At 43.0% G+C, this 16,222-nt stretch overlaps 1 protein-coding gene across 1 annotated transcript in view; it reads right to left on the reverse strand.

Moving 5' to 3' along the window:
- Positions 1-14,146: 14,146 nt before the first annotated feature.
- nos1 (nitric oxide synthase 1 (neuronal)) overlaps positions 14,147-16,222 on the reverse strand; it is a 99,248-nt gene continuing 97,172 nt past the window's right edge. Inside the window, exon 30 of the mRNA XM_078226992.1 lies at positions 14,147-15,718. Coding sequence (XP_078083118.1) covers positions 15,703-15,718 — 16 coding nt within the window. The 3' untranslated portion in view covers positions 14,147-15,702. The remainder of the gene's footprint in view (positions 15,719-16,222) is intronic.

Genomic DNA, 16,222 nt, shown 5'->3' on the forward strand with positions numbered 1-16,222 from the left:
GAGGGGGAGAGAAAATGGGGAATTATAGACCAGTTAGCCTGACATCAATGTTGGGGAAAATGCTGGAGTCATTCATTAAAGCGGTGACAGGATCGGTCCAAGGCAGCATGGATTCACTAAAGGGAAATCATGCTTGACAAATCGTCTGGAACTTTTTGAGGATGTGACCAGTAGAGTGGACAAGGATGAACCAGTGGATGTTGTGTATCTGGACTTTCAAAAGGTTTTTGACAAGGTCCCACACAAGAGATCAGTGAGCAAAATTAAAGCTCATGGTATTGGGGGTAATGTATTGATGTGGATAGAGAACTGGTTGGCAGACAGGAAGCAGAGAGTGGGAATAAATGGGTCGTTTTCAGAGTGGCAGGCAGTGACTAGTGGGGTACCGCAGAGTTCAGTGTTGGGACCCCAGCTATTCACAATATACATTAATGATTTGGACAAAGGAATTGAATGCAATATCTCCAAATTTGCAGACGACACCAAGCTCGGTGGCAGTGTGTACTGTGAGGAGGATGATAAGAGGCTCCAGGGTGACTTGAACAAGCTGGCTGAGTAGGCAAATACTTGGCAAATGTAATATAGTGTGGATAAATGTGAGGTTATCCACTTTGGTGGCAAACACAGGAAAATTATTATCTGAATGGTGGCGGTTTAGGAATAGGGGAAGTGCAAATTGTCCTGGGTGTCATGGTGGAACAGTCGCTGAGGGTTGGCATGCAGGTACAGCAGGCGATGAGGAAAGCTAATGGCATGCTAGCCTTCATAGCAAGAGGATTTGAGTATAGGAGTAAGGATGTCTTGCTGCAGTTATACAGGGCCTTGGTGAGACCACATCTTGAGTATTGTGTGCAGTTTTTGTCTCCTTGTCTGAGGAAGGACATTCTTGCTATTGAGGAGTCCAGCGAAGGTTCACCAGACTGATTCCCGGAATGGCAGTACTGACATATGAAGAGAGACTGGATCGACTGGGCTTGTACTCACTGGAATTTAGAAGAATGAGAAGGGCTCTCATAGAAACAGACAAAATCCTTTTGGTACTGGACAGGCTAGATGCGTGAAGAATGTTCCCGATGTTGGGGAAGTGCAAAATTAGGGGTCACAGTCTAAGAATAAGGGGTAAGCCATTCAGGACTGAGATGAGGAAGAATGTCTTCACTCAGAGAGTTGTGAATCTGTGGAATTCTCTACCACAGAAAGCTGTTGGGCCAGTTCATTAGATATGTTCAAGAGGGAACTGGACATGGCCCTTGTGGCTAGAGGAATCAAGGGGTATGGAGAGAAACCGGGAGTGGGATGCTGAAAGTGCACGATGAACCATGATCATATTGAATAATGATACAGGCTCGAAGGGCCAAGTGGCCTACTCCTGCACCTACTTTCTATGTTTCTATGTTAAATCTATACCTTATTTCTAATATCCAATATCCAGTGGGTCAGATCTCAATAAATGACGAGGCGGAGTACAGGAAAGAAGTAGTAAATCTGGTGAAATGGTGCAATGACAATAATCTTTCCCTCAATGTCATTAAAATGAAGGAGATAGTCATTGACTTTAAGAAGTGTAGAGGAGGACATGCCCCTGTCTACATCATTGGTGATGAAGTGGAAATGGTCGAGAGCTTCAAGTTTCTAGGTGTCCAGATCACCAACAACCTGTCCTGGTTCCGCCACTCTGTAATTAAGAGAGCCCACCAACACTTCTACTTTCTCACGAGGCGAAGGAAATTCGGCATGTCTGCTACAATTCTCACCACTTTTAACAGATGCACCATGGAAAATATCCTTTCCAGATGTATCGCAGCTTGGAATGGCTCCTGCTCTGACCAAGAAACTAAAAAGGGTCATGAATGTAGCCCAGTCCATCACGCAAACCAGCCTCCCATCCATTGACTCTGTCTACATTTCCTGCTGCCTTGGAAAAGCAGCCAGCATAATCAAGGACCCCACGCACCCAGCTCATACTCTCTTCCACCTTCTTCTGTTGGGAAAAAGATACAAAGGTCTGAGAACACATCCCTGCTGCCATCAGACTTTTGAATGGACCTACCTTACATTAAGTTCATCTTCCTCTCTATCCCAGCTATGACTGTAACACTATATTCTGCACTCTCTCCATTCCTTCTCCCCTATATACTCTATGAATGGTATGCTTTGTCTGTGTAGCATGCAAAAAATAATACTTTTCACTGTATCCCAATACATGTGACAATAATAAATCAAATTAAATCAACACCAGAAATATGGATTGCATAAATGATCTGTTTCCTCACAGGTGATTTCTCAACAGGTTCGTTGCATCAGGTTGGATGAAATTTGGAAGTCACGATAATGTCACTATTCACTTCTTAGTGTAAAAGGTGCTCCCCACACCCACATTTCTAACTCAATAAATGTGTTGACAATCCAATGTTCCATCAGACACCACAACTCTCACTGCGGCTGCGGTTCTGCCATGTACAAGATGCACTGCAGCACATTGTCAAGGCTCCTTCAATAGCACCTCCCAAGCCCTCTTGCCTCTGTTATCGAGAAGAACGTGGGCAGTAGGCACAAGAGAACATGTCCACCTCCAAATCACACACCATCCTGATTTTGCCATATGTTGCAATTCCTTCAATGCCCCTGGGACAAAGTCCAGAAGCCCCCTACCTAGCAGCTCTGGGGGGGAAGCACTCACCACATGAGCTGCAGCATTTCACCTATTAGCACATTCACAAGAGCAGCGAGTGATGCTTTGTCTGCATTCTGAAAATGATTTTTGTTTTAAAAATGAGAACATATTTTGTGTTGGTCCTACCAAGATACATAACATTACAGTTATATCTGGCAGAAAACTTGGAGATTTTGGCACTGTTCATTCTTTGTACTCAGGAACATGTGTGCTGTACCTTCTCTGAACCTTGAGGGCAGCACAGTGGCACAGTGGTTAGCATTGTTGCCTCACAACGCCAGGGACCCGGGTTCGATTCCCGGCTTGGGTCACTGTCTGTGTGGAGCTTGCACATTCTCTCTGTGTCTTTGTGGGTTTCCTCCGGGTGCTCTGTTTTCCTCTCACAGTTGGAAAGATGTGTTGGTTAGGTGCACTGGCCATGCTAAATTCTTCCTCAGTGTACCTGAAGAGGTGCCGGAGTGTGGCGACTAGGGGATTTTCACAGTAACTTCATTGCAGTGTGAATGTAAGCCTACTTGTGACTAATAAATAAACTTTTGGTAGGATAAGGCATGTCCCCTGAAATCCATATAGTGAGCACTGTGCATTCTTTAAACAGGGCAGTGTGAATGCATCTAATCTGGTAGTGTTAGCTCTGTGTATGTGTTCTCTGATAGCAGTACAGTAGTGTTAGCAATATGCCTGCCTGTGGCAGTGACTGGATTAAAACACATTGCTGAGACCCAGAATTGCCGGACAGCATGCAGGATCAAATTACACATTCCAGGGAAACTGCTGGGTGGCCTGACCTCCAAAGGGATCAATCTAAAATCAGATCCAATCTATTTATAGTGCAGCCATAAATAAGGAAAAGTGTTTCCCTGCCAGTCAGTGATCAGAGATGATAACTGGCTGAAGGGCAGTATCAACTTAATGGCCAGTCCCAGTGCGAGCAGCGTTTCAGAGAGGGTTCTGAAGTATCAATAAAAGAAAGCTGCAGTTTCAGCTTTGGTACTAAATTTTGCTGTAGACAGAAATTGCTGCAAATACTCAGTGGGCCAGGCTGTGTTACTGTGGAACTGATGTCTCTGGTCACTGACTTTATGTCAGAACTGGAAAATATTACCAATGTAACAGGTTGTTGGCCAAGTACAGAGGAAAGGGATATAGTAGGAAAGAATAAAAGGTCCATGATAGGGTGGAAGGATGGAGAGATTAAGGCCGGGATTCTCCCCTAACAAACTGAGTGCCCAACAGGCGGGGAGACGGGAGATTTTCCCGCCCATCTTTTGGGGGTCCTTAGTTTCACGAATCTCAGGCATTCTTGCTCCACAGACTGCCTCAGGGGGATTCACACCAGTAAGTAGGGGGCAAGACCTCATCCCACTGGAGAGGCCAGAATTAGTGTGCTGAGCGGGCCACCACCACGATCTGTCAATGGGGAGATCAGCACATGCACACTAGCCTTCCCATCGCCAGCCTCCTTCTCCCAATCGCTGGCCCCTTCTCCTGATCACCAGCTTCCCAACTCCCCCCATCACAAACCAATCGCCGGCCCACTTGACCGACCCCCCCCGCCCCCCCAACCTGATCGCCAGCCTAACCCCCCTCTCCCGCTTGGGCCAGCTTCAATCACTAACCCCCCATGGCGAGCCCCAACTGCACTCCGCCCCTCCTCCCCGCCCATTCATGGCCAGCCTCGATCTTACCCCTCATATGCAACCCGAATCTCTCCCCCCACATGTGCAACCCCTATCTCCTCCCCCCATGTGCAGCGCCGATCGCCCTCCTCCCTCCCTCTCACACCGATCCCATTGTAGTGGGTCCCCCCCACCACCGCCACCGATCGGCCCTCTAGTAGGCCCTGCCCCCCCTTGGCCCCACCCCCTTGGCACTGCCCAGTGCCCAGTGAGCAGTGCCAGGGTCCCAAGTGGCACCCCCCCTGCCTTCAACCTCCGAGGGAGGCCTCAATGGCCTCTGTCCCCACCAGTGGGGTAATCACGCCTTTGATGGGGACCAGTTTTAATCCCCACTGGTGGTACCCTCTCCTGGCAGGAGGGGGAGACACTAGCGAGCCCAGAAACTACTGTCCTGGGCTCGCTAATCATATTGAAATTGGAATTTCATTATGGTAATCAGCCTTGTACTGATTTCCGGCGTGAGGTGGATCGCGTTCAAAAACATGGCCTGAGAGACACAATACCAGCCAGACGCTGATGCCTCCTGGCCTGGTGCACTACTCAAGTAGTGCAGCGGACCGGCAGAATCGCCCCCTAAGTAACTAAAGGGACAATGGTGCAAGGCGAAAGGGGATGGTCATGAGACAAGTATAGAAGTGAAAGATGAGTCTCGAGGAGTTTAACATGGCAACAGCTGAACAATTACCAGAAACAAGATGGAAGCAGTGGCTAAGATCTGAAATGATTGAACTCAATGTCGAATTTGGATGACTGCAAAGTGTCCAATTGAATCATGGGCTTTGTTCATTGAGCTTTGCTTGAGAACAATCCATTAGAACAATCTTGGAGGCCAATACAGGGAGGTCAGAGTGCGGTGGACAGGGGAGCAGGAGCTCAGAAGTCACGCTAGCAAGCTAAATTGAGGTGTAGAGAAAAGCAATCAATCATTCAGTGCAGGGGAGACTGCATCGTGAGCAGCAAATACAATTTACTGAATTGAAAGTACAGATATATCAATGTTATATTTTGAAGCAGTGTTTGAGCCCCGAACAATAAGATGGGAGGAGTGAAAAGGCAGATGCTGCACCTTCTGCATTTCTATGGGAAGTTGCTGTGATAAGGAGAGGGTGTTTTGGGGGTGATTGAGGAGTGATCAAGGTGTCATGGAGAAGTGGGCCTTTCAGAATGATAAAGAGAAAGGAGGGATGTGTTTGGTGGTAATATGGGTACTTAGATGTTTCAAAGATGGATCTTGAGACTTGTATGTTTAAACATGAACTGTTTATTGTTAATCTTTAACTATTTACAGGTTGCATGTATTGTCATGCATGGTATTGTTTCTCCATGCAGACTGCTTCCAGAGTGACCTCTCTGGATCTATTAACATGTGACTCCGTACATCATACTGTGGGTGATTCTATTCCAGTCCCACATTAAGCCTTGTTCTGCCAAGTCCTTTTTCATTACAATGGCACGCAAGCACATAGTACAACATCTTTCTTTCTTCTCCATAGAAAACTTTCCTCTCTTCCAATGGAGTATTGCAAATCTTTACTTGCTATCCCTTCATCCCCTACCTCAGGTCTCTGACTTTATGAATTCTGACGGTCTTGAGGCTTGACAGTTCTTCCACATCTTTGTCTGTCACGTTTGGAAGAATGGGAGTAGCACTCTGTGTCTCTGGTACTCGGCTATCTTGCTTTCACTTTTTGTGCTCCTTCAGGTTGTGTTTCTCTTTATTTTTCAGACATTGTGGGTTTGTTCTGTTCCTTCCAAAGGGAATATACACTCTCTTCATTCCCAGAGTAGACGCAAGTTTTCTTTTCCCGTGCTATCCACCATGTTCTTGCTGGACATTGATGTTTCGCAAACGGAATCTTCATTTCCACTTGTTTCACAATTTCAGTCAAACATAGAAAACTACAGCACAAAACAGGCCCTTTGGCCCCACAAGTTGTGCCGAACATATCCCTACCTTTTAGGCCTACCTATAACTCTCCATCCTATTAAGTCCCATGTACTCATCCAGGAGTCTCTTAAAAGACCCTATTGAGTTTGCCTCCACCACCACTGACGGCAGCCGATTCCACTCGCCCACCACCCTCTGTGTGAAAAACTTCCCCCTAACATTTCCCCTGTACCTACCCCCCAGCACCTTAAACCTTTGTCCTTTCGTAGCAGCCATTTCCACCCTGGGAAAAAGCCTCTGAGAGTCCACCCGATCTATGCTTGTTTGATATTTTATTGTCAAATCATTTTGCCAACTTATGAATCTTTTCATTCAACTCAATGGTTCTCAGCCAGTGCTTTTATCTTCATCTAGCAACTTGCGCTTCAGGATTGGATTTGCATTTTCCGACCTCATCTCTGTCCTCTCTGTCTCTGTCTGCAGCTTGGAAAGTTCTACCGCTTTTCCTTTCAATGTCTCATCTTTGCCATTCAACTGCTTCTTCAGCTCTTCAGTCTGTTTCCTGTAGCTTTGGGCTTCATCCTTGAGTATGGAACTTTGCTGAGTCTTTTCTGCCAACTGGCTCCTCAAGTTTGTTCAGAGTAAAGTTAAATTCATTTTGCTTCTTTCTGCAATTTTCCAACTTGGCCCTCAGGGATTCTCAATGTGTCTGAAAGCTTTTTTTTAAACAGGTTTTCCTTTTCTTCGCAAAGTTCACTTGCTTCATCTTGAGCTTTCCCGTAATTCATCAATTTCCTCAAGTTTCCTCTGCTGCGCTTCAACTCCGCCGTTTAAGACAGTCTTCAATCCTTCATGTTGCTGAATGGTTACGCATTCCTTTTGCGTTTGATCTTGAAGGATGATCAACTGTTCTTTCAACTGATTATTTTCTTGTTGGCCTCTTGGCAACCCATGCTGGGCATCAGTGCATCGTTTCATTGACACAGCTTGAATCTTGATCTTCCAGATCAGCTCTGATGTGAACGTTCTCCTGTAGAACAGCTTCATTTACTTGTTATACATTATCCTTCTTTTAAGTTTCCTCAGATAGCTTTCCTTCATTCACACCATCTGTGCAGTCCACACTGCCATCTGCTGTTGCAGTTTGGGTACTGTGTCAACATTTTCAGGAAACTCTACTTTTGAGCCTTTTGGCTGGTGTTCAACCATTTGTTTGCTCTGTACTAAACTCTTTGGCTTATGCATTTCATTGCACTGTAATGGTCGGCAAACATCTTGTGGTTTACTTGCCTCCCTTGCTCTGGGGTTTCCTGTCTCCCTCATCTGGGAGGGGGAAAATTCCACCCCTTGTTTCTAATGCCCACAAATACAAACTTAGATTACTTAAAACTACTTCTGTTTTCTCAAAACTGTCACTAAAACAAAAAGTCAAAAGGAAACATTACTAATTGTACCAAAATGTCATTACCAGGGGTGATGATGTTCCCTTGCCATTTCAAGTATTTATCCATTTTATTAAATGATTGTTAAATCAGTTTCCACCATCCTATCAGGCAGGACATTGCAGATCAGAATGTCTCACTGTGTAAAAATGTTTTTTCCCCTTTGGTTGTGTTGCCAATTACCCTAAATCTCTATCCTCTGGTTAATGATCCTCACGTCAGTCCTTATTGACTCAATCAAAAAATCTTCAAAATTGAGAACAGTTTTATCAAATCTCCCCATAACCTTCATTTCTCTATGGAGAACAAGCCCAATTTCTCTACTCTTCATGTAACTGAAATCATAGAATCCCTACAGTACAGAAGGAGGCCAGTCGGCCCATTGAGTCTGTGCCAACCACCACCCCACTATTCCCGTAGCCCCACATATTTACCCTGCTAATCCCCCTGACACTAAGGGTCAATTCATCATGGCCAATCAATCTAACCTACACGTCTTTGGATTGTGGGAGGAAACCAGAGCACCCGGAGGAAACCCACACAGACATGGGGAGAAAGTGCAAACTCCACGCATTCAGTGACCCGAGGCCGGAATCGAATCTGGGCGCTGCGAGGCAGCAGTGCTAACCACTGTGCCAACCATGCCAGTCTTTTCATCCCTGCCACCATTCTACTAAATTTCCACTGCACCTTCTCTAAGGTCTCAACAACATCATTCCTTAAGCTCTGGAGCACAGAACCGGCAAAATACTCCAGCTGGGGCCTAACTAATGGTTTAAATACAAGTTGACCCATTTCCATACTTGGGCCAATTGATCTATTTCTATGTTCTAAACTTTGAGCAGTGGCCACTGCTGGGATTGCAACCAGTCGCCAACAATAATCATCAATGGAACCCGAATAGACGGTGAGTAGGGGACAGTTTCGCTGGGGCCAGGCTGGAGTGCCCTGGTGAGCTGTATGGGGAACCATAGTGAGGGGTGGGGGGGAACACTTGGGTACAGGTATTACCATGGTGGGGCCTTTATTGAGCACAGAGTGCCTGAATAGGAGGGATTCCCCGTCAGCCCCCAAGGACTCATTGCCACAAGATATGGCTACCCTGGCTCGTGCTGTTGGTAAGCTATCAGCAGGAGTGAAAGAGAGCATTATATGGTCATTAATTGGCCACTTAAGGCCTCGATTGGCCCAAGGGTGGGTGGGCAGCCCGACATTTGCCCCAGAACTGGTAAAATCCCAGTGATGGCAGGGAAGCAAATAGCATGGTAATCCCACCATGCCACCTGATTTTATGCCCCCTGCCTCCCAGAGGTGAGCATTGGGCATAAAATGCCACCCATAAACATGAGAAAATTGCAGAAAATCAACTGATGGAATACCACTAAAAAAAAACACAAACTTCAAAATATTTGTTGTAAAGTATATAAAAGAAATACATTACATATTTAAAATATATATTCATATTTAAACTGATAATAAGTATTTGCGAATCTAGTAAATTACATGGATCTTCATAAACTAAAGCTGAAAAAAATCCCAGAAAGATGCAAATGATGTGAACTGACTGAGGGAGAGCACAGAGGAAGATCACATTCTGGAGGTGTGAATGACACCGATTCCTCCCACAAGTAATTTTGGAAGAGATGTACCAGATAGGAAGATGGACAAAAAAAAGCCATGGTGTGACAAATTCATATTTTTCTGTTTCCATTGCGTTCACTTTGAGCTCATGCCAATTCGTAGAGGAATTAATGTACATGTGGCATGTTGGCACAATGGTTAGCACCACTGCCTCACAGCGCCAGGAACCTGGGTTCGATTCCCAGCTTGGGTCACTGTGTAAAGTCTGCATGGGTCTCCTCCAGGTGCTCCAGTTTCCTCCCACAGTCTGAAAGACATGCTGGTTAGGTGCATTGGCCATGCTAAATTCTCCCTCAGTGTACCCGAACAGGCGCTGGAGTGTGGTGAGTAGGGGATTTTCACTTCATTATAGTTTTAATGTAAGCTGACTTATGACACTAATAAATAAACATATCTTTGATTAAAGTTTCAGTTGAATGGTAATCCTCAATCCATTCCTTTTCCACATTTTGTATCTGTTTTATGTTTCCTCTAGGTTTCCTCTACTAATGTGCATTAACTTACACACACTTGCAATAAATTCCATCCACTTTAAAAGATCGGAAGGTAAATACAATTATTTTTCCGGAGGAAGAGGTAGGGCAGCAAATAACCTTATCCATTGTATAAGGTGTGGCATTAGGCTGTAAATACCTGCAACTAGTTTGCATTTCTTTGTTAAATCTAGCAAATTTTCAAACAACTGCTGCTTCATTCATTTTTGATCATTTATGCTGAAAAGGTGTGACCTTAGGCAATAAGGGTTGAGTATGGAGATGTGGAAAATACAAAACTTTGATCACATTAAGGGATCAGGAAGTATTTGTACAGAACTTTTCCCTAGAAGGTTAAATAGGTGGAGTAGAGACAACACGATCGCATAGTTTGGATATGATTTTCGTGAGGAGTGAGCTTGACTGGTCACTTTGTTCTCACTACACAGCTTTTTATCATTATTATTTACATTAACTTTAATGCATACACACACACTTCAAAATAATTAAATAGATGAGGGCAAAACTGAGCTGGGTTTTTACTAGTCAACATTCCATAACACAACTGAACCATGTTTTCATTCCTGACTCACATCCAGCTTCTGAAACTATTGGGGTATTTACTTATATGTAAATGGTATGAACATGGCACCAGCGCCTTTCGCATTATTTTCTGAGCTCTCTGCTGTCCAGCCCCCTGGAAAAGGGAAGGCCCACAAAATTAGGAGTGAGCAACTCAAGGGCTGCCTCCACAGATAGAAGGATGGACAAAGGATCTACCCCAACCCCTACTAGCCTCAGCTAGCTATTTTCTTTTAATTCTTCCATGTAGCAAGACTATGTTGCAGCCCTGGAGACCACTTTGTCGCTTTTACCAGCATTAATCAGCGGGCCATAAGCTCACGCACTACTAATACACCACTAATAACACAATTACCTTCTCTGGTTTGTGGTGAGTGCCAATTCTAAGGTTGTGGTTCTGCCCAGCGTTCACTCAAACATATTTAAAACGCAGACAGTAAGAAATACAGTTGGTTGCAGTGAAGGTCAAGTTGCACACTTGCAAATAGTTCAGCATTCACTGGCTGGTTAATCCAAAGATAGCTGTGTATAGGGCGGCACAGTGGTTAGCACTGCTGCCTCACACTGCCAGGGATACGGGTTCAATTCCGGGCGTCCTCCCAGTGTCTGCTCCAGTTTCCTCCCACAGTCCGAAAGATGTGCTGGTTAAGTGCATTGGCCGTGCTAAATTCTCCCTCAGTGTACCCAAACAGGCACCGGAGTGTGGCGACTAGGGGATTTTCACGGTACCTTTATTGCAGTGGTAATGTAAGCCTACTTGTGACACTAATAAATAAACTTAAAAAAAACTTTATATGTACACGCACATCTCTAAGGTTTATTGGAGCCTTATGATGTACACGTACTACTTTAGTGGCATAAAATACTTCCATCCCTGCGCGCCGCTTAAAGAAAGAACCAGACTCAATAGGGAATGATTAAGTTTTGCATAAGCAGTATTTATTGATTATATAAAGCAGATCAGAGAACAGGTTTGTGAAATTATTCACAACAATTCCTGCAGTGGTGGGTTATTGATCAAACCGCATTTAAACAGAAAAAAAGTAATTTCTCAATGACACAGTTTCAATGAATCTCAGACCTATCCTTTACAATGGGACGAATTTTCCCGTACCGCCCACCACGGGAATCGGAGTGGGCGAGGGGCGGACCATGAAAAGGCTCTTTGATCTTGGGCGGGACTTTCCGGTTTCGGGGCGAGTGCCGCCAGAAAATCCCGCCCCAATGTCTTTAAACATCAGTTTTCATTATTCGTTGAGTAGTGTACATTGAGCGTAAATGGATTATATATAATGCAGAATTGATAATGCAGAAAAAAGGATACATTCACAAAGTTCTTGTGATCAGTAAAAGACCCAGAATCATTTTTAAGATATCTTAAATGACAAGAAAATGAACAACTTGGTCACACTGGAAAGACAAAAAACATTTTGGAGATTATACAGGAAAGCAATTTTTAAAAAGGTTTTACTGAAGCACTAATGTCATGAAGCCCAACAAGTTACATAATTATATTCGTGTCATTCAATATAGCTCACCCCAGCAAAGTACGCACTTTAACATGCAATGTCATTCTTAGTCATAGTTCAATAGTCAGTTTAAAGCACTCTAATTACCCACTTCTCCAGGGAATACATTATTTGGTAGTAATTGGGATACGCAGTAGCTTTTTCACCAAGACAGCGCCCTTTTAAATAAAAAGGAGCATGACAGAATCTGCCACACTACCCACCTGAAAACATGTATGGATGGGACATTAGAGAAGTTTAAATGTTATAACTTAAAAGGAAGCAGCTGAGGGAGGGTCTTATTAAAACATTAAATGGTACGTCAGGAAAGGAGGACCAGGTGAAATTTCTTCAATCGAAATTAATGGAAGCTGAATTTTTTTTAAAAGATGTCAGGAGGCCTTCTTTGTTCAAAAGTGCAATCTTTTGGGACAAGAGTATCATTTAAAAAAAATATTGAATTGGTTAAAACTATGGATAGGTAATTCAAGGTACTAGAAGATTAATCATGATGGGCTGAATGGCCCTTCTCTCAGCCCTGACCCTTTTTAAAAAACATTTTGCTAAATTTGCTACCTGTCCTTATTTTCATCAAAATACATCGCTGAAAAATCTTTACGCTAAACATACTATCAGATGACCATGGAAAGAAAATGCACCTTAATGAATTGTCTTTGTCTGACATGTTACAATTGATACATCAATATTGCAGATGAAATGGAGACAGTTATCAGGTCTCAGGTTACAGATAAATCAGTGACAAAATACAATTGGATGTGAGGATGAAATCAAATTACTGCGGATGCTGGAATCTGAAACCAAAAGAGAAAATACTGGACTCGAAACGTCAGCTTTTCTCTCTCCTTACAGATGCTGCCAGACCTGCTGAGATTTTCCAGCATTTTCTCTTGGATGCTGGGAAGGGAGGGTTAATATAGTTGATTTCAGGTGATTGATTCATTGGCCACTCTTGGTTTATGTCCTCACCTGTAACCTCTGTGTAATTCCCTTAGACTATTCTGTATGTATCTCCATATTAGGTCTGTGTTATGCAATGCTCTTTCCTGTCACTCTATGCAAATTAATTAGATCACAGGCAATATCTGTTCAATGTTGTCTAACAATCTCTGGGACATTTACATTGCAATCAAATTATACAGAAAATACTGTGGATTGGAGATACAAAACTTTGCTCATGTGGTGTGTAATGCCATTGAGGCTCCTTAATAGGGATTTGTCCAGTTACATCCTGCCGTATAAATGGCAGATTGCTTAAAACAATTATTTTATAGTTTTCCATCAGCATCGATTTCACTAAAAGTCACTGGCTATTTTTTTAAATATTCATTCATGGGACATGGGCATCACTGCTGGCCAACATTTATTGCCCATCCCTAGTTGCCCGAGGACAGTTGAGAGTCAACCACATTGCTGTGGCTCTGGAGTCACATGTAGACCAGACCAGGTAAGAATGGCAGATTTCCTTCCCTAAAGGACATTTGTGAACTAGATGGGTTTTTCCCACAGTCGACAATGGTTTCATTGTCATCAACAGACTCTTAATTCCATATATTTTTTATTGAATTCAAACTCGACCATCTGCCATGGTGGGATTTGAACCTGGGCCAAATCCCACCATGGGTATCTGGATTAAGAGCCGAGCGATAATATCACTAGGCCATCTCCTTCCCAATTTGTAGAAAAAACTATTTGCTTCAATTCAACTACTGTTGTTTAAATAAATTCATTTATTAAATGCAACCAAGTTCTGTCTAAAAGAAGCAGAACATTGCAGGCTGTAGGTGGATGTTAAATAATGAGAGAAGGACAGGAAGCTTGAATATCCATTAGTATTGACTGGTTATTGATCACATCATGTTCATAACAAAAGCCATAATTGCTTGAGACCTCGCATTGATAAAATACCTTACTAATTCCTTTTTCATAATTACGATTAATCTCGATAACTCATTTGATTTGGAGAAAGATTTCACATATTTCTTCAATTTAGTATGATCATGTTTGACATTAAAAGGTATCACAAGACAACACTCTTTGCAAAGTTGTAAAGTATATTTAGTATTTAAAGGGTTAATAATGTAACCAAAAAAATCATTGGCACGATGTTAGTGTTGTATTCCGGAACTAGCTAAATCCTGGCTTTATCTGAATATCAAACTCAGACTTCATTTCTACCCTGAATGTTAATTAGAAATCATGTCCTTGCTCCTTCAAATATATTTTCCCTTTCCATCTTCTCTCTCCCTAGTTCTGAGCCTAGGTTGCCCCTCTTGAGCTGGTCACTGAGAATGAATTCTATTTGAGTCATGTTCCCATATTTTACTAGACATCCTGTTAGTCCCACCAATAGATTGTCTTAATTTGCAATATTTGAGACTGGGCTGGATTTGTGCGAAAGAGATGGCAGATGTCCGGCCAACTATTCAGCCTGCTTTGTTGATAGTTGCCAGATGGTCTCTATGAATTCTTGACTCAGCTCCAAAAATATCTATTCAACTCAGCTCTTTTGGCAACGTTATCACAGCTTGCAGGGGATGATAGCATTGTATGATTGAAATCCTTATTACCTTGTAATAAACTGATCATTCTTTTAAGAGTTTTTTTTAACAATGCCCATGTACACGTGATTAAGAGATGTGAAGTGGATGAAAGCTTTGTCATTGATACTATGATGGATTAAGAGCTGTATGAGAATATAAGAGGAGAAAGGTATTTCAAAGGGAATGCTGAATTACATTTTTGGGCTTCCAAACTCAGGACTAATGCTCCCTCTTGGTTCACGACTCCTCTGAGGTATCATGATTAACAGGATGGGCCCTGCTCAATCAAAATTATTGGTGGGGTGGAGGGTGCGGGGGGTGAAATTTCTGACCCTTTAATGGAGCCTGCAAGGGTAGGAGAGCTACATGCGAGATGGCCATTTCCATCCTTTTCTTGATCTGGTAAATATCGCCAGAAACAGGAAGGGGGCAGGAATCCAGGTCTTGGGAGCCTCCCGACCCAGCCCGAGTCAATGAAAATCTGGCTTCTGGCTGAAACTGTAACCTCTCTATTAATGGAACTGTTGGGGAGACCCCATCAAGACACAGAACATAATAACACCATTATGCTGCACCAACTGATAGCTCGCCCTCCTGAATAAGTGATTGCACGTTGCTGCATTCTTAAACAGATCCAATTTAGCCATCCTCCACTTGCCACGTAATATGGGAATTATCACATCTGGTATCTTCAAAGCATGCAAACAACAGGACTGCACTTTCACAAAGAAGAAACACGTAATTGTTTGTTATGCCTGTTGCTAACTTGGAAGAGATGCACAAAGCAAGTTAGCGGCCTGCATCTGCCACTCATTCTTTGAAACATCAAGGAGGTAACTCCTGTAGACCTTTCAAATATATCTTCACTGAATTAATATATTGGCGCTGTAGGATGGAGCCTGTGGATGCCAAACTCTTAATATTTTCAAAGGAAGTGATAAAGTTGCTTTTATTTCATGCAATAACTTTCTTTTTGTCTGAAGAGAAGTCTCTCGTTTGCTTGCAGCAGGCGTTGCACTTACTTAAAAGCAGCACGTTGGCGAAAAATTGACACAACAATAGCGACACCATGTAACAAATTACAGAACCATCTCCCTTGTGTAAAAATATAAAAGATTAAGTAGGCTTTCACTATATCCCGTCACCAGCATCTGCACTCGTGTAGACTGTGATGCTCAATGAAGTCTTCAGAATTGAAAGAATCTTCTTCTAAAGGCCGTGATCAAGGGTTTTGTTGACATGTGAACTTCTGAATCAAGCACAGAACACTCTGCGGCAAATGAGATGAACAGGGGAAGATCGTAGCATTAGTAAAACTAGAAGAATAACTTAGTGGATTTAATTTAACTGCAAGATTTTTAGTGCACCTTTTAGTGTAAAAGATTGTCGGGTTACATACTTCTCACAGCCTTTGCCGAATCTTTCAACATTCTAAACAATAAAACATAATTTACTTTGAATGTCCAGCGACAAACATTATAAAGTAGAAGATATAACTAGAGTGTTCTACGATGTGTTCTTTTAAACTTGGCATTGAAATGTGATGGAATCCTCCATGTCTTTTATTCGATGAGTGTTGGGAATGACCATCGATGTTGAACATTTCTTTGTAGCTCTCACACTTTGAGGTAGGTTTTTAATTAGCCCAGTAGGGGCACAAAACAGGTGCTGTAGATCAGACAGCGCTGCTTTCCAGAAACAGTCTGATCCACAATCTACCCCTTAGTCTTCGTTCACACACACTGGGCCCAATTTTACCATTTTGATTCTAAGT

Source organism: Mustelus asterias, chromosome 13 (genome assembly GCF_964213995.1).
Source record: "Mustelus asterias chromosome 13, sMusAst1.hap1.1, whole genome shotgun sequence".
Lineage (NCBI taxonomy): Eukaryota > Metazoa > Chordata > Chondrichthyes > Carcharhiniformes > Triakidae > Mustelus > Mustelus asterias.